Genomic DNA, 27,518 nt, shown 5'->3' with positions numbered 1-27,518 from the left:
TGTAGGTTCACTGTCATAGGGGATCTTGCTAGGAAAAACATGTAAGTGCTGCCTGGAGCTCACTTGGAAAAACAGTGTTATCAGAGGCAAGCTCAGAAAATACTTCGGGAAAGCAAGCCATGGATGCCATTTAGTTGTTGCTGACACCACTGAGCAGAGCAACAACAGAGAAGGAAATGGCTTGGAGAAAGGTCTAAACTCTTCCCTTCTGTCTTAGTAAGTACTAAGTACTTAGATTCAATACCAAGTACCAACACTAATTATAGCAGTACTAATACTAAGTATTGATTCTAAGCTTCCTCAGGGTCACACAGCTAGGAAGTGTCTGAGGCCACATTTGAGCCCAGGACTTCCTGCCTCAGGTCCTGACTCCCAATCCGCTGAGCCACCCCAGCTTCCCTTTTAACCTATCCTCATGCCTGTCATTAATGGTCAATAATGACTATGACCTTGATGCTGCCCATAACACTTTACCCTGTACTTCTAAAATCTGTCCCTTGGGATGTACACAATTCTCACTCTCTTCTGAAGCCTCCCTGCAGTTCATTCTCCTCTCTTTTGCTCTTAACTTTCAATCAGGTGCTTGGAGACATTTGTTCAAAGACAACTTTGAATAGGACACCAATGAATTCTTCTTATTAAGCACCCACTACTCTGTGCAGGACAGCCTGTGATTTCAGAGGCTACAAACACAACCTTGTTCTCAAAGGGCTCACATTCACCTTGGAAGGGCACATACATGCCCACAATACAAAAGTGCTTTGGAAATCTAAGACATTCACAACCCAGGACAAAAAAAGGCTGCTATATCATGGAGAAGAATTAAGTCCTTTTTGGCTGTTTTCCAACAGGAATTGTGGGCAGCAGAGTAAAGCTAATTTCTTGGGGGTGAAGGGGAAAGTTGGAGGGAATGGCCAACTTCTTGTTAGCTTTATTACAATTCTCTACAATGCTTGCTTCTGAACAGGTGCTTTCTCCAGCCTTACCCACACAGCCTAAAAAGGAGAAAGTGGAAGGGAGTTAACCTTTTTATAACTGTTTCCTGACACCAAGTAGCAGATGCCCAGTCTTCCATACGCTTCCCTCATCATCGATAAAATTCTTCAAAATACTCCCCCCAAAGAAGCCACTTATAAACCTCCGGGAGACAAGAAAAAAGGTCAGGGAGAATCCACCATCCATTCTTTTACAGTTCTCTTCCCTTCTGGGACCAAACTTCTCTAGGTCCCAGACCAATTCTACCTCAACTCGCTTCTCACGTGCTCCCCAACACATGTTGACAGGTAAGTCAACAAAATGCCTTTTCTCTGTCATCAGCATCTTCCAAGAAGGCAAAGACTATTTTGGTTTGTCTTCCGAGACTAGCACAGTGTATCCACCTCACAGAGAGGATTACTTCATTCTTGAAATGAATTTAATTGTAAACACTGTACTTTCTTCTTTGACTTAATCCCTCTTAAAATCAGTTTCAATATAAGGTTCTAAATTTCAAGCAATTGTTTCAAGTTAACAAAATCTCATGTCAACAAACATTCCTGTTCAGGAGCATTTATAATGGCTTCATTTTAAGTATTGTCCACTCTGCTGCCAAACCCATGGCAGACAGTATAGTGATGGGGAAATTGAACCTCTAAGAAGGAAATAATGAACAAACCAAAAAACAGAGACCATGTAACCTAACCTAAAGGATCAGGTTAATTCACTGGTGTCAAGTACTTTCAAACAGGGCAGACTTGCTGCTCAAGTTTATCTTTCAAAGTTTAAACTCCTGTCTCACTGAAAGAACATGCCTAACAAGACCTCATTCCTGAGTGATGGAGCCGAGTGTCTAGTCCATAGCCTCATAATCCAGCAATCTAGTGAGCTACCTATTGACAGCTCTAACAAGGCTATACTGGGTGGAATTATCTTTGACTTGACAAGGATCACTTAGACATAGGGACACCCCTATCTGCTTTGTTTTGATTACTACCAATAAAAATGTTCAGTTGTATACTGATTTCAAGGATGAGCTACAAAATAATGAGGTATGGAGAAGAGAGAAACCCTGATCAGAATCAACCAATAGTGACATGAGAAAACAACAGATAGGTTAACCTCATAGGCTGAGGGAAAAAAAAGGGTGATGGGACAATGATTGAGGACCAGCTCTTGGCTTATACCAGTGGGATGTCTCAGACTCCTAACTTTAGCTTTTACTACCCCTATGTTCTGTCCCTTAGGATCTCTCTCTGTATTTCTGCCTGGCATGCCAACCTTTCTAGATCTCCTGTGAAAGGACAAAGGAGCTGCCATCAGTGGCATGGCATGTGCATATTGAGGGTGGTCTCCTTTCCTAGTGTCTAGCAAGTATGGATAGTCAGTGGAAAGTCCTTAAACCTTCTACAGCCAGGAAAAAACATTGTCAGTATGTTAAAGCAGAATTTTGTATTCTCCCCAAAAAGTGTTATTGTTATATGTGGTCTTTCAATTCTGTAGTACATAGAGTGGAGCAGATGTCCCTACCTCTGCTCCCACCTCAGAAATCTTGTTTAGAAAATATGATTACTATTGAAGTGTAGACAGATGTTGAAACTGATTTGATAGCTCTAAATCTATACATTCTAAGAATTTCTGTCCTGAGAAGACCAGAAAGGAAACTCAAATGAAGTGAGTATAGAGGTGTGCCTCTGCCTACCAGGCAAGTTCATTACGGCAGAGGCCACACATTTAATGTTTCCATTTCTGCACCTCTTGGATCCCGATTCATGACAGATACTTAATGTATCTGTTAAAGAGAATTATAAGCTGACAATCAAAGCACCCTGTACTTCAAGAATCCCAGATATATTAACTCTATATAAATTCATACTTTGCCTTAAACAGAAATGTATTAAAGAGTGTTAATGGTGGAGGGAAAAAGAAGCAAGTTCAACAAAAAGAAAAATTATACTCATGAAACATTTTTTGAAAGTTGTGCTTATTTACTGACTCAGTCTCTTTGCTATAGTTTCTAAATCTGTATTACTGGAAGATAGACAATAGCTAAAACTTAATTGGGAAATACTACGGTGAAAACCAACACTACATTTTCAGACTTTTCTTAAGGACTGGCTAATTCAGCTATGCCAATTTTTGCATTTGAATGCCACATGTAGATTTATTTCCACATAATGCAAGAAATAAGCTATAGTTTCAATATTCATTTCCATATGAGGAGAGAGAATCCAAGTAACAGCAATAATATGCATATCTTTGCATACCACATTTATGCAATGAAAGGAAGAGCCGATTCTTAAATAAAATTCCCCTGAAAACTCAGCAAACTTAATATCAATTATGGTTCTCAAATGCTACAAAATAGGATCTCAGCAAGTGACTATAGTAACATGATCTCAGAACAGACATTTCTAACAACTCTTTAATCTGTCCTCTAATGTGATTCTCATTCTGGGTATCCAGGCTTTCCATTGAAGAGGAGTCTAAATCCTAAAGCTTTGAAAAACATCAACCAGCCCTTGAAAATTTAAAGTTACTATTTTTTTTTCATATCAATAGATCTAGATACTGTGTCCATGTTCTTAATAACAAAGAGACCTTCATGTTTCTGACGTATCTGTTGATTCTTTGTGCCACTTTCTAAGAAATTCAGGGGGAAAAATTTTTATATTCTTACTTGAAACATGGGTGTGTAAAAGTGCTACTTTACAAATGACCCCAAACTGAACAAAGTATATATTCTACTAAACAAAGTACGTTCCCCCACGTATTTTCACAATGTAATGTGCAGACAAAAACAATGACAAATTCTCAGCCTTAGTGGTTACATGAAAGCATCCTTGTCCATGATTAAAAGAGGAGGTGCTGGGCAGTATATGAGTGACCCCAAACACCATTTTATAAATATTTTTGAGACCTCCTTCAAGTGATGAAGCATGGGGTTTGTTTTTGTTTTTTACTACAGATATAAAGTCCAAAATTGCTGACCTGTGAGGTATCCAGCTGTCTGTGTCTCAGAAATGAACAAATCGTGTTTCTGATCTTTGAAGGCGCTCCAAATGGAAGAACGAGACAGGATTTCATTTACCTACAGAAATGCAAAGGGCATTTATCACTTTATTTTGATTAAAACTGTCCCAAGGTAAGTTCTAATTAGTCCATTTTAAATCCATATAATTTTAATGGAGAAAAGCTATGAAATCAGTGTATAAAAAACTCTGAGGAATCATTGACTATAACAATCTCTAATTACTGAACAAGCTAGTACATAAAGTTACAGGTCAAGAAAAATGTAAACAAAAACTGAAATGTGCCCTTGAATATTATTAACAAAATACAGGAGTTCCCTGTTCTTTAAAGATACTATGTGATGGTCAAACCACGCAGTATATTATAATTAAGTACTAACAAATTCTAATTTTTCTATTGCCATTCTGGCTAGAGAGTCGGGCAGAGCTGGGCCCAAATCCCACTTCTGCCCTAAATGGGCTGTGTATTCCTAGACAAGTAATTTTAATGGCTCTATGTCCGAGAGATTTTTCTAAGATGAGTCTATTGAACCTTACTGGCAGAATGAGGGAATTTCCATACCCAGAGCTCTCTATCCAGAATTACCTAGAGATAACAAACACTAATGGTCTTCCACCAAGATCTGTGAACTTGGCCTGAGATGTCAGCTACTTAGTTAGGAAAGAGGTGTATTAATATTTATTCATGTTTTCTTCTCTAACCCCACTTGTGACAATTCACTCAGGAGTCTCTAGTTACAAAAAAGAGAAAAGCTCCAAAGCTATCTGTCCTGAGCCCCAAAACCAGGGCCACAGTCTCCCTGGAGCCAGTTACCCAAACACTTACCTGTTCTCCATACTGCAGGCTTCGGGTCATTGATTTTAGGGCCTTAACAATCTGAGCCTTCGTGGCTGCTGGGCTTTCCAAATTTTCAAGGCCAGTGCCTTCTAGCAACTTTAAGAGATACTGAACCAAATCTGCTTTCAGGGCCTGTGAGTATCAGATATATTTACTTTTAAAAAAGATTCTAGTTAACATTAAGCCATGAAATCAGAGGATTTTCACTTGGTGCTAAGAGCTGAAGGAATGGCAACCAACTGCTAGGCTATTACAGAACAACTACATCACCCAATTAGACACTAAAATTCTCTTTGATGATCATGGGGGGGGAGGGAGGGGAAGAGGTGAAAGTGAGAGAGCAGAAAACCCCTCCTTGATTTTTAAAAGATGGGTTCAGATAGGGAGCCAGGTCTTAAGACAAGAGGTCCTGGGTTCAAATCTAGCCTCAGATGTATCCTAGCTGTGTCACTTAACCCCAACTGCCTGGGGCAACAAGACAGTTATACAGAAGTAATGCAAATCTCCATAGGTGAAGAGAGTTCCACTTAAGAACTACATTATTTGATAAACTCCAAAACATAAACTACTTGGAAATGGGGCTGTTTTGACAGCATCTGCTGGGAAACCTATAAAGCAATTTGGCAGAAATCAGATACAGACCAACATCTTACACCATAAGCTAAAATGAACTTGAAATGATTATGCAACCCAAATATAAAGTCATATAATTAACAAAAATTATATGAGAATTCAATTAAAATAAAAATTAAACAACTTTGTTTTTATGGGATTAAGAAGTTTTTGCATGATGATTGGTCCAAGCTCTGTCTCAGACACACACTGCCTCATGGGGTTTTGGACATCAAGTGAAATCAAAGACCCATCTAGTTCTACCTTCAGTAAATGTCTTTGCTTTAAACTTAAATGTGTCTTCTGGCTCTTGAATAAAAAGACCTCAATCTTATCTCTTTCATGAACAAAATTAATAAAGACATAATCAGAAAAGGAACTGTTCTGTGTGGGGAAAATACTTGTATCAAATATCACCAATAAAAGTTTGCTATCCAAGATATACAAGAAAGTGACACCAAAAGTGTTCCTCAATACATAAATGGTCAAGGGATATGAAGATATCATTTGCAAAAGAACTGCAAACTATAAATGAACATGCTCCAAATGACCAATAATAAAAGAAATGCAAATTAAAACCATTCTCAGGTAATTAACCTTCATCTTAGGCAATTTGGCAGATGACACAGAATCTAACAATCAGATTGGAGGGTTTCTAGAAAAACAGGCATATTAAGATAAGCTGTCTGTGATCTCTGCACATACCCCAAAAAAGTCAAAGACAGAACAGACTGAATAGCTACCGATATATTCAAAAGGGAGCTCTTTGGAGAAGCCAAAAATTGGAAACAAAGGAGGTGACCCCAAGACTGAGGCAACTGAAAAGTAAAGTATGATAGAATAACTGAATACTATTGTGCAGTAAGAAATGATAAATTAAGAATTCAGAGAAATGTGGGACAAAGAGTAATGATTTGATGCACAGTAAAACAAGCAGAACCAAGAGAACTATATTACCAGACCAGTGGTTCCCAAACTTTTTTGGCCTATTGCCCCCTTTCCAGAAAAAATACTACTTAGCCCCCTGGAAATTAATTTTTTTAAATTTTAATAGCAATTAATAGGAAAGATAAATGCACCTGTGGCCATCACTGCCCCCCCTAGATCACTGCAGCACCCACCATGGGGCGGTGGCGCCCACTTTGGGAATCACTGGGCAAGACAAATGAGAAAAAAAATATTAGGAAGCTGAACTATAAATAATTTAAACAACCAATCAGGGTCCCTGAGAAAAGATAACATCTCCCTTTTCATAGCTGAGAACTGGGGGACTAAACAGTGCACAATACAGTCCTTGTGGTGTGGATGGTTTTTTGTTTTACGTCACTAAGATCTGCAGGTAGTGGCAAGTGGGTTTTGGCCAAGTTGCAATGACTAATGTAGACAAAAATATCAATATAACAATGTGCCTAGAATTGGGATGAAAGCCAAATCTTTATTCTAAGAAAGCCTTACATCCTAGATATAGGATAGGTTCTGAGGAGAAGTCATAGAAATCCATTTAGTACATAAAGCTGAAATACAGAAAGCAGTAGCTGAAATCCTGGGAGTAGGGGATTAGAGAGTGTCAAGAAGATAACCATGACCTCTTCCTTCCCATGGGCAAAAATTCAAAATGACTGATTCAAGTCTTTTGCCTGCCTTCTTGCTTAGTGTTAATGCCCTAATGGAGGTCCTAATCCCAGGATTGCTCTTCCAGGTGTCCCGTTCAGAACACTTCCTAACATCTAATTAATACTCCAATTCCCTAGTATAGGCATTTCTACTGGGCATTAAAAGATCAGGAGTGGGGGCAGCTGGGTAGCTCAGTGGATTGAGAGCCAGGCCTAGAGACGGGAGTTCCTAGGTTCAAATCTGGCCTCAGACACTTCCCAGTGTGACCCTGGGCAAGTCACTTAACTCCCATTGCCTAGCCCTTACCACTCGTCTGCCTTGGAGCCAATACACAGTATTGACTCCAAGATGGAAGGTGAGGGTTTAAAAAAAAAAAGATCAGGAGTGTACTGGCTCTTGAGAACTGATTACAATATTTCAGTGTGTTACATCACAGAAATTTATGCCTTAGAAATTACATTATTGCACACAGGATTTTCATTTGACATTTTCAAAACATTCATTTTTTTGATTTTAAGTACTCTATCAGCTTAAACTTTTCAAAACTCTTGAAGTCATAAAAAATTAATGCAAATGTAACTTGTACCATTAAAAAACATTGCAAAGACTGTTTAGAAGTTAATATACCTGAGGCTGATATTTTAAACTTCAATTTCACATTAAAAGCTATTAAGATTAAAAGATGACTGAACAAACTTTATGTGTATTTACAATCACATACAGGTTACCTTCACAGTTCAATTTACTATACAGAAATCATGTTTTTATATTCAGTTAAATTCTGGATTGTAAACAGAAAGGATAGTAACATTAATTCAGTTCTTTTAGCACATCAAACTGAAATCCATAGGTTCAAAGATTCAATTTTTATGGCAAAAAAATGTATTTATATCACTGCTATAAAACACAATTCAAGTGATTAAGGGTTAATAATGCATATTAAACATCAATGTGCATTAAGTAACTTCCATACGCCAAGTTGTGGGGACATATGTTTTTATTTGTTCTCCTGGAGAGCTAAGTGTTAAACATTAACAACTTGGGTGGAATTTAAGACAATGTGACTGATAAAACAAAAAATTGCTAATAGGAAAAAGAGGTTGCATTAATTTAATGCCAAGTCAAGCCAAGGATAGTTGGGAGTCTGCTCGTAGGCCCTTAAGTTCTCCTTATATGCACTCTACTTTTCTTCTGTTTTCTTAAATTTATGAATTTTCTAAAACCTGTGCACCCTCACCCTGAAATGGTTCCCTTGCAGTGGTAGGGGTGGGCCAAGGACAACTTTTTCTCATGTAAAGGTTATTGTATAAGTCAGCTGTTTATAAGAAAAGGATTGACTACATGTATAGGCACCCATAGGAAACTGCTCTACCAAGTTAGAATTGTTAGAAACTAATTTTACAATACAAATAGAACTGTTTACCTGGGCTACTAAATCACTTTGCTCCTTCTGAAACATTCGATTAATTGCTTCACAGGCTAGACCAACTGTGTCTGATCGCCTTTTCATTCCATTTATCAGTGGACCAATGGTGTCCAGAGATGCCATTGCACGAACACACAACTATATACACAAAAGAGAAATTGCATTATTATTAAGCCCTACTCTTATATAAGTGAATATGGTATTAAAGTAAACTTGAACATTGTGTAACAGATATATATGATGGAGATCAATTTCAATCTATCATATTAAATATAAATATTCCATACCTGGTTAAAAAGTTATCAGGACAGATCAAATTTGAGAAAAGCTTTGAACTACCACTGACTGTACTCTATTATATGTTAACACAACTGACTCTCCCAAAAAGGAAAATACCTCATTATCAGATAGCGAATGTATGACTCGAATGGCACTCTTAGGGATGGCATTGTTCTTGTGATTCATTGCTTGGATCACTTTAGGCAGATGACCCAGTGGTGGAATTTGATCTGCTAGCTGGGGCTGTGCACTGAAAAGACAGACTGCCGCTGTTGTTAGCGTTTCCAGGGTTTCTCCCTTTGGGGGAAAAAAAAAAGCAAAATTTCAAACATACAAAAAATAGGCGAATTATTTTGCATTTATAATTAAGGATCCTTGAGTTGAAGTATGAAATTAGACAGCCAACTCATAAAACTAAGGCAAAAAGCATATTTTTCCATTTCTTTGATTTTTAATATTTAAGAAAATATAAATCCCACTTTCATTTAAACAACTATTCACTCAAGGAGAGGACTATCACTAGAGGTTATTTTTTTTTTAAGTATAAGTTTTCAGCGATTTTAGAAGTAATCACCAAGTGTTAAGGCAATTCTCATGTCAGGAGACACTGACAGCCTGAAAAAAGCTAACCTACTGGTTATTTTCTTTTAAAAATTGTGTGTATATGTATTTTACATACATACATATATGTGAGGACATATATACATATATATTTCAGTTAACAAAAATGCATCTTTTCCCTCCCTGATCCTTGCTCCCTTAATTGAAAACAAAACCCATTACAAACACATATAGTCAAGTAAAACAATTCTTGCATTGGCCACACCCAAAAAAATAAGGGTCTCATTTGTCATTTTGAATCCATCACCTCTATCAGGAGGCTGGGAGTAACATTAGCCCTTTAGCATCCTGGTTGGTTTTACAATGACATAAGTTGCTAACTTGTATAAAATTGTCTTTATTCACATTGTCACTGCATAAATTGTTCTCTAGGTTCTGTTACCTTCACTCTGCATCAGTTAATATAAAGTCTTCTCAGGGTTCTCTGAAACAACCTTTTTGGCATTTCTCACAGCACAATAGTATTCTATCAGTTATATCCCACAGTTTGGCATTTTTGGCATTTCTCACAGCACAATAGTATTCCATCAGTTATATCCCAAAGTTTGTTCCGCCATTCCCTAATTTACAAGTACCCCCTAAAATTTCCATTTTCGGCCACCTCAAGAAAAAGGCTAGTTCTCTGTACATCCACAAGTATTCCTCTCTACCCAAGACCTACAACCTAGAACTGTGTATGGGCAATAAATTTTTCAGTCAGTGCCAGCAGCACCCAGAGCCAGCAAAAGGTCCCTTGTGATCTCTTTCTGACCAGTTGTCTGACCCCCTTACAGTCCTTGGGCTGAGAGCTTCTGAAGTTGATGCCTCCAGGATCTCCCACCCACCTCAGTGTCACAGACCTCCTCTTATGACCATCTAAGTGGTCTTAGGCTGGAAATAGGTCTCACTCTGATGTTTTGTTGACTTTTAAGCTCCAAAATTAAATTTATGGCATTACTTTAAAGTTTTTTGGAAGGGAATATTGGAAGTATTCAGGTCAGTGGTGCCTGTCCTCTGACATCTTGGCTTCTCTTCTCTTTTTTCCCCAGTCTTTGACTGTTTTAATATCTCTAATTGTCTTGTACAGTCACTGGCTTCTTTTCCATTGATTGCAATTTTCAGAGAACTTGTTATTTGAATGAGGTTCTGTAACTCTTGAGCCAAGCTGTTAATCTGCTTTTCATTTTTTTTTCATAATTCTCATTTCTTTTCCAAAAGCATTTTTATTTCATTAATATAAGCCTTCTTAACTCTTGATTTATCTCTTCCAGGAATTCTTACTGATTTGTGCCTGAACTGTGTTTTATTCTGAGGTTTCTATAGATGTTTTAAAGTCATTTTTCTTCTTCTGGGTATTTGTTTTGAACCATCATAGCTTTTTAGGATGAGTTTTTTACCTGCTCATTCTATGAGCCTACTTCCCAATTTTGGCCTTGATGTTAGGGGCTGGGCTCTGTGCACTTCTCAAGAGAAAGTCTGAGCTGAGCTTGGCATTGCTTTCTGGGCATATTGAGTAATACATTATTCCAAGATGTCAAGGAGAACTCAGGTTAGGGACCTGCATGTTATCAGTGCTCCAGGGCAAACTCTAAGCCCAATGCTGGGTTCAGTCATTATCAGCCAGCCAGGAAGCTCTATTATTCAGTGACAGGACTGCAGTTTCCTCTTTGGTCTGGGATTCTTGCCCTGGTTATGCCTTTGCAGACTTAACCTAACCAAAAGTGCCACCTTGGGTGTAAATCCCCTTTCCCAATCTTCCCTGGGTTATAGACAACAGAATTGGCCACTGGCACCTGTTCCTGAACCCTGCAGTGCCCCATTATGGGTCTACAATCTCTTCTTCTTCTGGTACATAGGCTTTCCCTGGCTACTGGAGTTTTACATGTAGAGCTATTCTTGGTCAGAACCATCTTCAGTGGCTCAGACTTCTCTGTCTCCCTATGCTAACTCTAGCTGGAAAAGGACTCCTTGTGACTTTGTCTTGAATTTCTGCATTTCCCAGGATTTGGTCTGGTACCTGTTCCAGAGCTTCCTGCTTCTTTACCATCTTAGATTTCTGCTCAACCCCACCTCCAACCCCCTCCAGTGTTACTTTCAATTTTTAGCACAACGCTTATTTGTTGTAGTTAACAAATCTGTACTATCAAGAAGACTTTCTGAAAGAAGACTTTCTGAAGAGGGCTCTTTGTACTTCAGATGTATATTAAAATAATGATTGGGGTTAATATATCCAGAAGGAAAAGTGACAGGCCAAAGAAAATATAACCCTGTCCTCCAACATTTGTTAAGTTTTAGATGCTTACTGAATATTTCCAGAATAAATAAATGTCAATATAAGTTACAACATGGGTAAGAATAGCCCAACAAGGAAGAAATGTAGTTAAGGAAAAACATATTGGTAGACAGATAATTAGCTGGGGTGGGGAGGACAGATGTGGCCCAAGGATCATTCTGGTGTAACACCAAGTCAAAGGCTTCTATCATGTCCACTACTACAAAGGTCTTATTTAAAAAACATTAGCAACTTTTAAGGGGTGGTATTTGTAGTCCCTGTCAAACGTTTTTTACTTGTTGATCCACTCAACTCACTTTTTATTTACTTACGGAAGGAAAGCAAAGCAAATACCAACTAGATGAGATTTTTCCTGTAAACTACAATGACTTTCTTATTCCTAATGTCAGCTCTCCCCTAGGGTACAGCATTACCCTAAACTTCTTTGGGGCTCTCATATTATGAATGAATCTTTTAAAGATGAATACCTCCTGGCTACCTCAGAAATGATGCTTATCATACACCTCTGCTTATAAAGAAGCCATTAGACGAAACATACTGAATATTGATTTTTTTAGCTTGTCCTGAAACAGAGCTCATCATAAGGTGGGTAAGCTGAAGCACAAGCATGAAGATTTCATTTTTACAAATAAAAAATTTGATTTTTCAGCCTTTTACAGTTGGCATTCCTATTTAAATACTTTGCATGCTAGAAAGATCAATGCTTACATGAGGGTTGTTCTTTTCCAGTAATTCAGTTAACTTTTCTAAGAGTGCAATAAGAAATTCCCTCGGTTTCCTGAGAACCCAGGCTGGTTGTGCAATAAAGATCCTCAGGAAGACTCCTCCAACAGCAAGCTCCCCATCTGCTGCACCATATACAACAGCAAAGTCTTCAGGCAACTAAAATGGGAATGCAAATCGAGATCAAAGACACAGTGCCTGGGAAACTCAGAATAGAGAATGAAATTAAGAGTTTCTAATAAAGAAATGTACATGATAACGTAACTATTTGTCTCTATTCCTTCTTGTCAGAACAATTAATTACATTTTGTGAATGTGATGCAATCTTAATGTTAACAGAAAGTAAGAAAGTGATGGTTTTGATATATTAGTATGCTTACACACACACTATACTTGAGAGAGATAAATAGATAATAGAGATGGATAGTTACAGATATACGAATATACCACTGTGTATTGACCTTAAATGACAAGAAAACATTTTTTAAAATAAAGGGAATTAAAAACTTCCTACTCCTTTAGCAATCAGATAACCTGAAGAAACTTGGAGTTACCAAACATTTTTAAAAGCCTACATTTTTTCACAGTGGCAGCATAGAATCAAACTCTCAGTGTAAATATTATTTCATAAACATATATGTGGTCTGAAACTTGCCAAACCAGCTTGTAGACTTTTCACCCCTCTACAAAATGGGGATAATAAAACATGTGCTATCCCTAGCCCATAGCACTAGAAAAGTAAATCAAATGAGTTGTTAATAACTTTTTTTACCTTCCAGTTTGTATCAGGGTTGTCTCTCTGATTTTTAAAGTGCCTTGAGGGAAAAAAAAGGGGGAAAAAAATCAAACTTTATCTAGAAAATGATATACACATTAACATCAAATTCCAGTTCAAAGTATTATGGAAGAGATTAAGAGAGGTAAATGTTTTCCCCTTCCTAGTCACAAACATTTCATTTAAGGGGACAGCTATTACCATAAATCTTTACATACTCTAACATCATTTCTCGAACTGTTGTGGATACTTTATCTCTGGAGTTGTCATTCCAAATTAACTCTGGATTTTCATGAGTTCCTTCAAAAATGTGTACAGCAGCTTCAGGACTGTCTCTCATGGCATCCATGAATACTCCTGGTAGAAATTTCATTAATGTAATTCTAACCTGCAAGCAGCCATTTGAGGAAAAAAAAGAAAAATGTAACAGAAACAATTAAATTGTGTAAGACACATTGTAGACAAATTGTAGCATTAATTTTAGGTAGAAGTTTTCTCATAATAGAAAAACTCTGATACTTATGCTACTAAAATAACTAATTTAATATTAATGCAAAGCAAAGGTCACACATCAATCACAGGGTATGAAAATATCACCTTGAACACAAAGGTTATAGAAAGGAATTAATAATATTAAATCTCCACTTAATTTATTTTTTAAAATCCCTTACTTTCCATCTTAGAATTAATATTATGTATTAATTCCAAGGCAAAAGAGTGCTAAGGGCTGGGCAATGGGTTAAGTGACTTCCTCAGGGTCACATAGCCAGGAAGTATCTGAGGCCTGATTTGAATCTAGGACCTTCCATCTCTAGGCCTGGCTCTAACTACACTGAGTTATTTAGCTGCCCCTGTTCCACTTAATTTTAAACAATATTTTTTTTACTTAGTTCAAAAAAATTTAATGTTTTGGTTTTTTGGGGAGCTTCTTTTGCAAAACTTAAAACACTGGCAGATCACACTCAAAGTTATCACTCACTATCAAAGCCAGTTTCATAAATGTGTAATCATCCTGACTAAATCATGATTTAAAAATTGAGTTGTTTCGTTACTCTTTTTTTTAAATTTTTTTTTTAAACCCTAATATCTTTTATATGTATATATCCTTCTATATTAATTTTATTTGTTACAGGGCTAGGCAATGGGGGTTAAGTGACTTGCCCAGGGTCACACAGCTAGGAAGTGTCTGAGGCCAGATTTGAACCTAGGACCTCCTGTCTCTAGGCCTGGCTCTCAATCCACTGAGCCATCCAGCTGCCCCCTTGTTACTCTTTTTAAGTACTACGCTGATGAGAACAAATTAGGTTTTCTGAACATCATTTTCTCAATCTGCAATCCCTCACCCCTCCATAAGATACATCTGCATAAAAATATTGTTAGAAGCAATTCAACAGGTACTACTTTGGACAAATTACATATGAGTCTATCCTAAGTTGTATTCTTTTAAGGTATGATTTTAAATGAATATCATTATCACAGGAAGGTTGTGTGTAACTGAGTTCATTTTGACCATTGTACTTGGCAGCTGCAACCTAACCCCAATAATCATTATGCTATCAGTTCAGAGGTTGTATTGTCTTTAGCATATAGACTTCTAACAATTACCTTCCTTCATGGTTGTCACCAGATGTCAACATTGACATTTCTTCCATTTTTTTCCTTCAAGGACTTAAAAGCAATATTAAATATTTGTTTCTTGATTTTTTCTTCAGTGGAAATGGGAGAATAGTGTGTTACCATGCTTCAAACACCACTTTTCTCTTATATTTAAATATATCACAAGTCTTCTTCAGTTTGGGGAACTATCTTGAGTTAAATGCAAGTTCCTCTTATTATAATTTGTTTAAAATCACTACTCAGTACAAATGGATGATTTCAGATTAAATTTTCTACAACTCCCTGATTTAGTTCTTTTCAGATCTCTTCTCATTTTGATTAGCTTTAGGAAAAATGAAATGATTAAAAAATTCATCTGCCTTCCTTCCAGATCTAGCCCTTCAGTCACTAAACACAATTCTGGGCATTCAGGGGGCTTACCTTTGGCCCTATCAGCTTATCTGCTGTCATTTTGGCAAAAAGTTCGGCTGTTTGGGCTCGGACTTGTGGGTGAGTTGAATTGCAGAACATGTCCAGCAAATAAATGAGAGCTCCTGTGGGGGTTGGAAAATGAGTTCATCTATCAGAATTAGCCACACCATTATGTCATCAAGAGGGCAGCATCTACCCCTCATTTATGACAAACCATGAATGTTTGTGCACATTATTCAAAGGGGCTTCAAACAAGCTTTTCCACCGCAGCAGAAGGTAAGGAGTAACGGAACAATGTTACTACCTTTGGCCATTGCCTCTTTGATTATTTTTGTACTTGATGTCAACGCATAGAGAGTTTCAAGAACAAGCTGGCGGCCTGCAGAAAAGCAACAAGAATGACCAATTACAATGCATGCAGTCACTCGTGAGAATATCTTGGCACTCCTTAGAACTAAATGACCCAGCAGATGAAAGCTATAAGTTTATCTGGAGGTCACAGGAAGGCCAGAACTGAAGAATTTTTCAAATTACTTGCAACATGTTTCCACAACCATTAGTACAAATACGTAGAAGCTGACTATACTCTGATTTAACAATTTTAACAAATAGGTATACGCACTTGATGGCAGCGAATGCAGAAGGGCCAGTAAGTTGGACAACACTACGGATTCTGCAATATTGTTGACACACTCTTGATTAGACGTCACTATGTTCACAACCTGAAAATGAATTAAAGACTCAGTAAGTTACAAAAAAATGATTACGAACTACAGTTTCCAGTGTAATTAAACACAATAAAATGGGAAAGGGGAAGCTTATGTAACAAGTATTTAACTTTTAGAGAAATTTTTCATTTATTCATTAGAAGTAATTAAGTTGAGGCAGTTAGGCAGCATATTGGATAGAATTTGGCCTTAGACACTTTCCAAGTTGTGTGATTCTTGTCAAGACAGTTAATTGTGATGGTCTAGTCTTGCCGCTCTTCTATCTTAGAATTAATACTAAGACAGAAAATAAAGGTTTAAATTAAAAAAAAAAGAATTAACAAAATTATAATATTTGTGAAGATTTAACACACCATCAAAATATATTTATAGTATGTGTTCTAGAATTCATTTTGTTTCTAAATTATAATTAAGGGTTAGTAAAGACGAAAATGGCTTCCAAATACACTAAAATATCTGAAATAACATGTGGTCAGTAGGCTAATAGTAACAAAACTGCTTTAGTGTATTTTAAGGCCCACACCAAAGAGTGAGTACCACCTTGGTAAAGTGACTTGGAGCTATTGTAAGCTTTATTCAATATTGCCAAGTGCTTGCCCTTTATACTCTCAAACAAAAACCGAAGTAGTTTGAAGAGTCATGGCTCCTAAGAACAATAACTCAGCAGCCAGGGGAGCTAGGTTTTAACTCTGAAGCACTTGCTACCCAAGGAACCCTAGGAAAATCACAAAGTCTATGAGGGAAGGGTCTGTTTGCTCTTCAATAAATGGTAGGTTTGGTCTACAAGGTCCTGAGCTCCTTTGTAGCTCTAACTCTTAAGATCCTGTATCTAGGATATTAAGACTCAAGTAGGAAAAATGTTCCTTCTTGGGACTAAAATCCTAGATAGAGCTAGAAGGGACCTTAGAACCTGGAGTATAAACTTTTAATTTTCCCCTCAGTTTCCTTATCTTCATTTGTAATTAAACACAAAAAGGAGCACTTCTATGCCCAGAGAACAGAAACCATGAATTTCCATTTGATATTGCTATTTTTCAGGAAAGAGAAGATATGATAAATACACATTACACTCAAAAGAAGGGGGAAAGGGGCAGCTGGATAGCTCAGTAGATTGTAGACCAGACCCAGAGATGGGAGGTCCTGAATTCAAATCTGGTCTCAAACCCTGGGCAAGTCACTTAACCCCCATTGCCTAGCCCATAGTGCTCTCTTCTGCTTTAGAACCAAAACCCAGTATTGATTCTAAGACAGAAGGTATGGGTTTAAAAAATAAATAGGCAGATAAACAAACAAGCAAACAAACAAACAAATAAATGGAAGCACTCTCTCCTGATGTCCTTGGCTTTTGGATAACCTCTAGAAAAAGTCACTTATGCAATTTCTCACTGGATTTCTTGATCATTATTCATCCTGCTAAGAACTCTGGGTTTTCCTGAAGTAGATATTCAGGAACTAGGTTGTCTAGTTCCTGTCCAGGCAGCCATCTTGACTGCCTTCCCCAACCCCTTCATTTTCAGTGAGGACACTAAAGCCCCAGACACTAAAGAACTGTTAGTGCTACAGTGGATAACATGCCAGGTCTGGAGTCAGGAAGAGCTGAGACCAAATCCATCCTCAAACACATACTAGCCGTATGATTCTGGGCAAATCACTTAACCTTGTTTGCCGTCTCAGTTTCATCATCTGAAAAATGAACTGGGGAAGGAAATGGCACAAACCACTCCAGTATCTTTTGTCAAGAAAAATACCAAATGAAGTCACAAAGAGTCAGATATGACTGAAATGTCCAAATAACAACCCTCAGACACAGGGAAGTTAAGAGATTTGTCCAAGGTCACACAGCTAGCCAATGAAAGAGATAAAATCTGAACCCAGTTTCTGACTTCAAAGGTAGTGATTTTGCCACTCGATTATGTTATATCTTCTGGAATGAGCGAGAGAAAATTGGGTTTTCATTTTTTAAAAACAACAACAGCAGCCTTTTTATAGGACCATCCTGTTTTGGTAGGAAAGGTTTTAAACTCAAATTCTACTCTGTAAGTTAAAAGAAAAATGGCCGATGGGCACTTGCATTAATAACTTTCTGTGAAGGAAACACCACATAGCATTAATGTGGGAGGTGTTACCTCTAAAGCCAACTGCTGTACTTGGCCAGCTCCATGGACACGGAGAAGAGAAAACAGCAACTTAAAATGACCAACACATTCGCACTCTGAACCTGCAGAAATAAGAATAACATTTTGATTCACACTTGGAAGCAATCCCTGAATTAAAGATAACTTTTAAAAAAGCATAATGCCATTTACTACAATTGTGAGTCTAAACTATGTTATAAAATAAGTGAAACAGACCTCTGGCCATAAAACAAAATGTTTAATTTTAGGAAAAAATTGTAATCTATAGTTGCTCACTGGTTTTCTGAGCTTTTGCTTCTCTTTTCCATCTTTCTTCAAAGCAAGGTGGCTGTTGTCTGCCAAATAAATCTTGATTCACGGTGGCTTTGACTCAGAACAATTAACTACCTTCTTTGGTATCTCATGTCCATGAGACACCACTGAGGCTACCTGGGTCTGACTTTCTCAAGGGCAAATTAAGCAGGTAGACAACACAAGCCCTTTGAGCTTTTCGTTTATGAAGTTTAAATTTAGTTCAAAATTTAAAGTATGGGTTTCAGTACTTCCTCTAAGTTAAGGAGCCTTTCTTCTTGGCAGCATTAAGAAACTTCCATTTGGCTTTGGATTAAACTCATTTTGAGAGTCAGATATTCTTTTGGACATTGTCATCCTTAGTGTAGAACATAAGAAAAAGTTATCATAATACCTAGAGTATAGCAACAAAGGCTATACAAAGAAAACATTCACTAGCCCTTTGAATAACTATGTAGTATGCTTTATGGCCTATGAAATTATCATGAATAACCTGAGTTTATGAAGCTCACAAGTTAATAATTCCTTTCTATTTTGCAACGCTATTGCCAATTATGGAAATTATATGTTGTGAGATTTAAGACCACTCCTTATACACACCACTGGTTTTGATTTTTCTTATCTGTAAAGGGCTCTTTCAAAAGAAGGAAAGCCCTGTGCCAGCTTTGAGGCTATAATAAAGCTCTTTTCAGATTGACTTGGCTATGATCTGGGCCTGTTAACTCACTAATGTGGTCTTCCTGTCTTGTTCTCTCCCTCTCCAATTACTGGTTCAGATCAATATCTGTGGAATATTCCAAATGTATCTCAGCATTTCCTCCATTCAAAACTTCTGTACCACTCTACTGTCGGTAGAGAATATATACTCTGGCTCTCAAGGCCCTGGAATCTGTATAACTTAAGGCTTTACACATTATCCTGGGGGCCAAATCAATTTCAAGGCAGGGAGAAAAAAAGCTTACAAAAGTTATTTACTTTATTCACCTTCAATTCAAGATTATATTGTTCTAAGGCAGATGTTTACAAACTATGGCCCATGTGCCATGTACAACCCACCCCCAGTATATTTTTTTCATGTTGTAAAAGACATTCTTAAGTCATGGGCTATATACAGTGTGCCCATGGGCCAGTTTGCCAACCCCTTTTCTACAGTAATGCGAGTTCCCTCTTAAACTGAATAGGGAATAGAAATCTACTTCTTCCTAGGACTTTTAACCTCAAAGCTTGCTGGGTTGCTCTTTCAACAAACAGTCTGTGCAAGTTACTGCTGAAATAAAGAATGCAGCTTCTGTCCTTCAGGAGCTCACAAACTGGCATGTGATCTAAACCCTGTTACCTTTAGTAGATCCTTTTTCAAGTTTGATCTGTTATAACTACTTTAATCCATTTAACTTTATTTTTCTTGCAATGGCAGTGGACATTCTAGCATGACTCAGATTTTCCCCCTCCAACTCCCAAAGAAGGGTCTACTCTGCCCTACCACTCACTCTGTATATAATCACATTGTGTGGTAAATCTCCCCACAGTGTCCAGACAGTAATGGACTAGTTTTTTCAAAACTTACAAAGGATCTATTAATTAATAAATACATCTCCATACCTGGGTTGTGTTTTATAACATTTCTCAGAGCCTCCAAAGCCATTTCAACTCTTGGTAACCGGTCTCCATGTTGATCTGACTCTACTTTTGCAGTGTGGGTGATGGCCATGAAAGTGTGGAGGTACTGGGCTTGGGAGCCTATGTAATCCAAAAGACTTGCAGCAAATGCTTTTGGAAGCTAAATTTAAAAATGAAATATTAAAAATTTTGAATAATTTACAATTCAAAGGTATATAATATTTCAAAGTAGAATTACAAAGAGTAATGTTTATAAACATTTTAATGATCATTTTAACTTGTTTTCCTTAATTAACATACCTACTCTTGTTATAAAATTATTTTTCTTATATAAAACAAAAAGTCTCAATTCCTGACTGTAATAATTAAAATTATGAGGCTGATAATAACTTAATAACTTTTTAAAATCAAAGTAATAGGAGTAGTAAAGAGAGGGAAAGGTAGGAAAGAGGTAGAGAGATACTTAGCTTTCTAATCTATGGGCTGCCATGATGGGCCTGTAGCTAAGCTCCAACAAGGGTTCCTTCTGCTCTCTAATGCTCGAGCCAGAAGACCCCAACAGGCACCTGGTCTGACCTTATAAACCCTTTTCTCTACCCATTAACTCTCACACATCACATCTTAGGGACCAACCAGAGTTTCTTAATTTGCCTGGGCTGCTCAGGGGGGCAGTGCCTGTGGAATCAGTTTCCTGTCTCATTGGTTCCTTAGTTCTTTAACTTCCTTTCTCTGAAGGTTTTTCTATACCTGAATTTACTCAATGGTATTTCACCTCCAGGTCACCAAGAGATGATGTTAAAAAGGCAACATAATGGAGAAAATTTGCTTTTGAAATGATCAACCCCCCACAAAACAAGAGAGTATGTTTCCAAGTATGGAGAAAACAAAAACAAAAACATTTCTTTGGTCTCTTCAGGGATTGGGACCTATGTGGTAACTCTATATCCATTCCACCACCTCCATCATCTTTGGAAAAAAATCTCTTCTTGACCTGGCATTATAAATTGTTAAATGAAAAAAAAAAATCACTAATGGGTAACTTGCCTGTTAGTTAAGAGGACTACAGATTAGACACTTAAGTAAACCAGGATATGGTCTGATGGCTGGACAAACAAAATACCAGGGCCATTTGAGCCTCCAACTTCACTTGCATCCCCAAATAGGGCCATTTGATGAGGCTAGGATTTACTTATACCCACACCCATCCAAATACATTCCATAGGTACTAAGCCCCAAACACAGAAAAGAGTGTTTTCCTTTACATGGGCTTTACCTAGCTTTCTCTCTACCATATGGACTAGAGAATCTGGGAAAAAATATATCTCTAACCACTGCACCTTTACCTCCCCCAACATATTAGTGCTATAAGAATATGTGTAAGACCTATAGCAATGTACTGTATTTTATTCTTTCAATTATTTCTATCAAACCAAACTGATTCCAAAATAAATGTTTTGGCATTAAACAAAATTCAAGTAAAATGCTTCTCAGAGAAAACTTACCTCTAGTTGAAAAGTGGGGACTTCATTGTATACCCTGACAAAAATTTCTCCCACAATAAGTTCTTTGGCATGATCACTGTAGACAAATTCTGATCCATAAGTTTTGTCACAATCACCCTTTGAAAAGTAAAATGCTTTTTAGTTATAAGCATATGTAGATGGTTCTATACTCTCAGTCTGACTTCCAATTAGTTGAAATAAAAACATTAATGAATCTCTTCAACAGGTGGTTTTACCCCCTTATAATAATAACTTGAGGGCCTTTGGAACCAACTGTCTGAAAGTTCACTCTGTCCAATTTACTACATTCTTTTTTTCACTTAAGGCCCCACAGTATCCTACATACAGATTATACTACAGAAGGTCTTTATACACCAAAAGACCTAGGGTAGATTCGTAAGAAACCCCCATTCAAATTACTGTTAATTCGTTGAATGCTATAGTGGCAGAAGCTAAAGGGGAGTGAAGGGTGGGGAGAAAGGAGAGGTGGCTCTTGGTGGCACAAGTAGATGAGATAAGGTCAATAGAAGTCAACTTAGGCTTGAAGAAAGGAGATGAAGCCAAGGGACACTTGCTACTATTATGGAATAAGTGAGTAATCTATAGTATAGGGAGGAATAAAGAGGATGATTAGGTTAAGGGATGAATGAGGTGGTATGTAGGAAGATAAGGGAATGAATGGGAGTATACAGGAGGGCAGCACAAACAGGCTTATTTACAGGAGGCTAGAGACAGAAGGTACTGTGAGGAATCAGACTGGATCCTTCAGGCAGGGAAAGTCTCTAAGGTACAAGAGGAATTGGGCCAGTCAGAAATGTTTAGATCAAGGCTGGGGTTTCTCTTGTTAATTTCTAAAGTCAAAGGGAGGAGTCAAAGGCTCCTCCCTGCCAGTGAAATTAAAGACTGCAGGAAGTCTCCTCTAAGTACTTCCTGCCCAAGATGGATGCCTAGGTTTCCCTCAAGAAATAAAAGAAAGTAATTCCTTCCTTCTTGAGCCTTTGCCTTAATCTTCAATATAATCATTCACCAGAGGCCTTGTATAGGTAACAAATGGGATTTATTAATGTCAGGGATAATCAGAGGGAAAGAAGTTTTAGGTTTTTATAACTGCTGCTAGGGAGAAGGCTGGCACTGGGAGATGAGTTACAGGAGAGAGTTAGACTGAGAGAGTCCAGCTCTCCCAATCAGGAAGGTTTGACTGCCTTTGAAGTAAAATATTTATCAAATCACTAAATTAGGGGTGGCTTGATTTAGGATGCCCTACTTGCCTACAGAAACTAAATCCACGATGTCCAACCACCAAGTCCACCCTTCCTCCCAGGGCCCACAGGGAAATTCAGGGGAAATAGCAGGGATGTAGGTGGAGAGATCAGAGAAATCAGCTTAGGTCCAAATGCCCCCAAAGACCAAAGCACAGGCCAATGCTGAAGCCAAAAGGCAAAAGCAAAGCCAAAAAGCAAAAGCCCCTCAGTTGGAACTTCAGCACTATTTATAGCCTCTGACTTTCTGAACATTCTAAAACCTAACTGCCAGGGCTGCTTACAGTTGAATTTGCAAAAGCAAAGGCTTCTGCTAGCAACCCTGCACTACACTACCTCTGGTTCTATTGTCAGAGATCACATCCTAAAAGATGAGAAATTCTGATAAATAATTTATCTTTGTTTCTCTTAGCAGAATGCATTCAACATGGAAAAATGAACAAGTTCCGCGGGAATTTGGTGGAGTCAGGGGAAAGTGTTCTTAGGGTCTCTTCTCTTTGCTCTATATTCTTTTTTTTTTGGTAGTCTCAATTATCCTGGTATACCTCTAACTCCCAAATCTAGGTCTGTTACCTGAATCCCTTTGGAACTCCAGTCATAGATCACCAAATGCAGGCTGAACAATAGTCACCTGGATGTCTCTTTTATCTGATACTCTACAGTTTCCAAACTGTACTTTCCCCAACATTTCCCTTTGATAATGAAGGCATCATCACTCTCATAGTCATCCAGGTTTACAACTTGATAGTTGCCCCTAACTCATTTTTCTACAAATCTCCCTCTCCTTACCATATATAACCAGTTGCCAAAATCTGCTGATTTTTAAATACCATTTCTCACATTTACCCTATTCTCTCCACTCATCTGACCACTACCCAGGATTAGGCACTCATCAATAAATTGCCTGCTTGCTTCTGGTCTTCCCATTTCCAACCCAACTTCCATACAGTTGCCAAAATAATATTCTTAAGGCACTATTTCACTCTTCTGTTGAAAAACCTTCAGTAGATCTCTACTGGCTCCAGGCTAAAATTCACATTTCTCAGCAGCCTGGCACCAATGCCCTCCATGGCCTGGCTCCCACCTTATCAGATGTAGTTGGCATTATTCTGCTTCACTGACTTTATGTTTATGTCAAATAGTTTCTATTAGTTGTTCTTGGACCTAAATATTCCATGATTTACTTCCCATGCCTCAAAATACTTCTGTCCTCAACACCATTTCTTAGAATCCTTATTTTAAAGGTTTCTTCAAAATTTGGCTCAAGTACCATTTCCACCATGAAAGATTTCCCATTCCCCCTTAATGTCAGTGCTTTATTCATCCTCAAATTATCTGGCACGTACTTAGCTAGATGTGTATGTGCTGTAATCCTTAGAAAAAGGAAGATCTGTGAAAGCAGGGTCAGCTTTATCTTCAAATTCTTACTGCCTCAAGAAATGCTTTATACAGATTGAGCTGAGGGTAAGACAGTGAAGGGATGGGAAGGAAGAAGAGAAATTTGGAGTAGAGTTTCTATTGCCACTGGTCATTCCAAGGTGCTATTTGTAAGCAAAGTATGTACATTAGGTGGGGACCCCTCTTATTATATTGTTATTTCATTCACCACATATTAAGGCTGGTGAAGGTTGGAGTTATATGGCTGTCACCAATTTGAAGAGTATATATAATAAGAAACAAAAAAAATGAAAAAATTAAAATCTAACCTCGTTAAATCTGATAATAAAAGGTAAAGGAGATAAAGAACAATTCTCATTTCTTTTTCCATTCAGAAAGACAAGGAAGATGACATGAAGGATAAAATTCAACTGTAATAATGGTATTTAAGTTGAAAATGGAAAAAAAAAACCTTAAAATGGTAAAACACTGGAATTCATTTTTAAGTAGTGATACACTCTATATCTATCTTGGCAACCTATGGCATGTGTGCCAGATGGGGGACTGCTCCCTTCCCCCTCTCCATACCCACATGAGGACATTTCTCACATCACCTGCCCCTCTGCCTAGCAGCCCAATGGCAGCACTTCCTCTACTATCTGAGGTAAGGTGGAGGGCTCCCATGCAGCATGGGGGTTGCAGTTTGGCCACTCAGTTTCTACAAAGTTCACCACCACTGTCCTATATCATTGCTTACCACTAAGAAATGATTCATGCTGGGTGTTCCTATCTATCTTTTTGTCAAGTTTTTGAATGTGTCAGAATTTTGTAGGTTTCCCTGAAGAATGTGGGTGACTCTGACCACCAAAGGATCACCTCCAGCTGGTCCCAACAAGAAGTATAAGGTTCTAAAGCTTGTTATTTCATAAAGTTGTCTAAAGACCAGGCTCTTGCTCTGTCTAGGGATGATTGTCATCAGAGTAATATACAAAAACCATTTACCATATATGGTACAAAAGGCTCATGTGAACTGTCTGTTAGCAAATATCAACAAAAGGAGAAATTCTTCAGAGATTGGTTTTCTCAATGGAGGGGAGCACACGAAGAGAAACTAATCATTTAGTTTTCACCACCAATAAGGAATTTTGGATTGATGAGAAAGATATATATATATATGATAACCTGAATGATCTTAAGAGTAAAAAAGACAGAAGTAATGTGAAAAATTAAAAGATAAAATAGATTTTGGTGACTACTAAGAAGAAAGTTCTGGCAAATGCCAAGAGGCAACAATATTTTTATCTCCATTTTATCTCCCTTTGAAAATCTAATTGGAGGGGCAGTTGGGTGGCTCAGGGTCAGGCCCAGAGATGGGAGGTCTTGGGTTCAAATCTGGCCTCAGACACTTCCTAGCTGTGTGGCCCTGGGCAAGTCACTTAATTCCATTGCCTAGCCCTTACCATTCTACCTTGGAACCAATACATAGTGTTGATTCCAAGATTGAAGGTAAGGGTTAAAAAAAAAAAGAATATTAAAGAGAAAGAAATCTCATTGAAGTTAATTTACCAGAATTGACAGAATCACTGAAGTAGCTGATTTATCCTATTAATAACAGGTATTTGGGGGTAGCTAGGTGGCTCAATGAAAAGAGAGCTAGGCCTAGAGACAGGAGGGTCCTGGGTTCAAATATGACCTCAGACACTTCCTAGGTGTTTGATCCCACACGAATCAATTAACCCCCTTTCCCAACCCTTATAAGCTTTTTTGCCTTAGAACCAATACATACTACTTGATTCCAAGATGAAAAGCAAGGGTTTAAAAACAAAACAAAACAAAAAATCAATTCTCCCCTCCCAACAAAAAACTAACAAGTCTTTACAGATTGCCCCTTCCAAAATGGACATTTTAACAATGATTTTATAAAAGATAACATACTTTTTTAATCATGCTTTCCTGCTGAGATTCAAGAAATTCAAGTAGTTCTGCTCTTGTCGAATTATTCCAAATTAAATAGGGACTTTCTGTGTTGCTATTAAGCATCTTCAGTATCTAGGAAATAGAAAGATCATTTACTTTTTAAATGTAATTTTTAAAGAAATATACTCTCTTTATTTATCACAAAACCCAAGGTCTCAAAGTCATCTAAGATAATGAAACTATTGATCCATGCCTATCAAAGCCAAATTCTGATTTAAGACTAAAATTGATACTTATTCAGAGAAGTATACAAGTAGGAGATGATGGATTCCAATATTGGCTCTTGTTCTTTACCCTCATCTTATCTGGACATGTCAGCCATCTCTACCACCTGACCCTAGGAGAAAATAACCAGCTCTACTTGTGCAGTACTAATGGATCTTTCCATACTACTATGAAAAGCATTTTTATGTGATGTAGATTTGCTTGTGGACATGAGGAAGGGAAGCAGAAAGGAAGCTGTACACCTGTGAAGGGAGGAGGCCACCACTTGGTTCAAGGATATGCAAAAACAGGAGGAACACACAAGAGTCAGAGCCACAACATGGTGTGGACTTCATTGGAACCAAGAGGAAGAAGCTGTAGGTGGCAGACATATGGGGGCCAGACATAGAGAAAGGAAAGGATGGGTGACAAGTGGGGTATATGCATGGACAGACAGAAGCCAGACATGAGGAAGGGCAGAGAAGGGTCAAGGATTATTCAGGAATTAAATGAACAGAGCTGGGAACAAAACTCCTTAGGTCCCCTGAATCAAGAGTAAATACAAACAAAGCATATTCTTTCTATTCTACTCCTAAGAATAGGATTCCTCTTTCTTGATTCGTATATTCTTTCTTCTATCTAGCCTTTCAGGATTTGGGAGAGGAGGGGCAGCACAGAGGGGTACCCTTACCTTTCCATTCTCTCCCACACACTTACCATATACATATCCTGTGACTTATGGCTAAGGCAAAAGGAACTGCCTAGCCCCAATAAGGAAGGGAGATATACGGCCTGTTCAACATCACAGAGTAGTAAACTGAGATCAACAGTTAATAAGAATATCCACCATACCTCATCACTCCCCCATGTTTCCTAAAGTAAATCAGTATAGTTCAGTCCCTTCGCCACAACCTTTCAAATGACCTCTGATGCATACCGAGACAACTCTCTAATGGACCCATAAATAATCCAAGACATACATACCTCAGCAGGGCCAATCACAGCAAGTTTTCTAGCAACATATGGTGTTAGTAAACCAGTCAGACTTTTCCTTATTGTTGGATTTTCTGGAGTAGACTGTTCATCAGGCAAATACCCACCAAGGCGACTGAGAGCCAGGAGGCTTAATTTGGCAAGACTATTGGCTACTTCCTGTTGTAAAAAGAGAGTTGACATATTTAAAATGCATACTCATACTGTACACCCATAAAGTAATACAGGCACATGCATATA

At 37.9% G+C, this 27,518-nt stretch overlaps 1 protein-coding gene across 2 annotated transcripts in view; it reads right to left on the bottom strand.

Annotated features, from left to right (window-relative positions):
- DNAJC13 (DnaJ heat shock protein family (Hsp40) member C13) overlaps positions 1 to 27,518 on the bottom strand; it is a 109,967-nt gene that overhangs the window by 3,592 nt on the left and 78,857 nt on the right. For both annotated transcript variants that reach the window (XM_044679431.1, XM_044679432.1), the window contains 15 exons: positions 27,270 to 27,437; positions 26,040 to 26,153; positions 21,469 to 21,585; positions 19,949 to 20,126; positions 18,050 to 18,141; positions 15,818 to 15,917; positions 15,500 to 15,574; positions 15,205 to 15,317; positions 13,386 to 13,555; positions 13,165 to 13,207; positions 12,378 to 12,551; positions 8,894 to 9,073; positions 8,495 to 8,635; positions 4,834 to 4,977; positions 3,967 to 4,066 (listed from right to left, as the gene is read on the bottom strand). In XM_044679431.1, the coding sequence (XP_044535366.1) occupies positions 3,967 to 4,066; positions 4,834 to 4,977; positions 8,495 to 8,635; positions 8,894 to 9,073; positions 12,378 to 12,551; positions 13,165 to 13,207; positions 13,386 to 13,555; positions 15,205 to 15,317; positions 15,500 to 15,574; positions 15,818 to 15,917; positions 18,050 to 18,141; positions 19,949 to 20,126; positions 21,469 to 21,585; positions 26,040 to 26,153; positions 27,270 to 27,437 (1,909 nt within the window). The remainder of the gene's footprint in view (positions 1 to 3,966; positions 4,067 to 4,833; positions 4,978 to 8,494; positions 8,636 to 8,893; positions 9,074 to 12,377; positions 12,552 to 13,164; positions 13,208 to 13,385; positions 13,556 to 15,204; positions 15,318 to 15,499; positions 15,575 to 15,817; positions 15,918 to 18,049; positions 18,142 to 19,948; positions 20,127 to 21,468; positions 21,586 to 26,039; positions 26,154 to 27,269; positions 27,438 to 27,518) is intronic.

The sequence above is a fragment of the Gracilinanus agilis genome, chromosome 5 (genome assembly GCF_016433145.1).
Source record: "Gracilinanus agilis isolate LMUSP501 chromosome 5, AgileGrace, whole genome shotgun sequence".
Classification (NCBI taxonomy): Eukaryota; Metazoa; Chordata; class Mammalia; order Didelphimorphia; family Didelphidae; genus Gracilinanus; species Gracilinanus agilis.
Note: the sequence above shows the minus strand (reverse complement) of the source record. Positions and strands in the feature narration are given on the sequence as shown.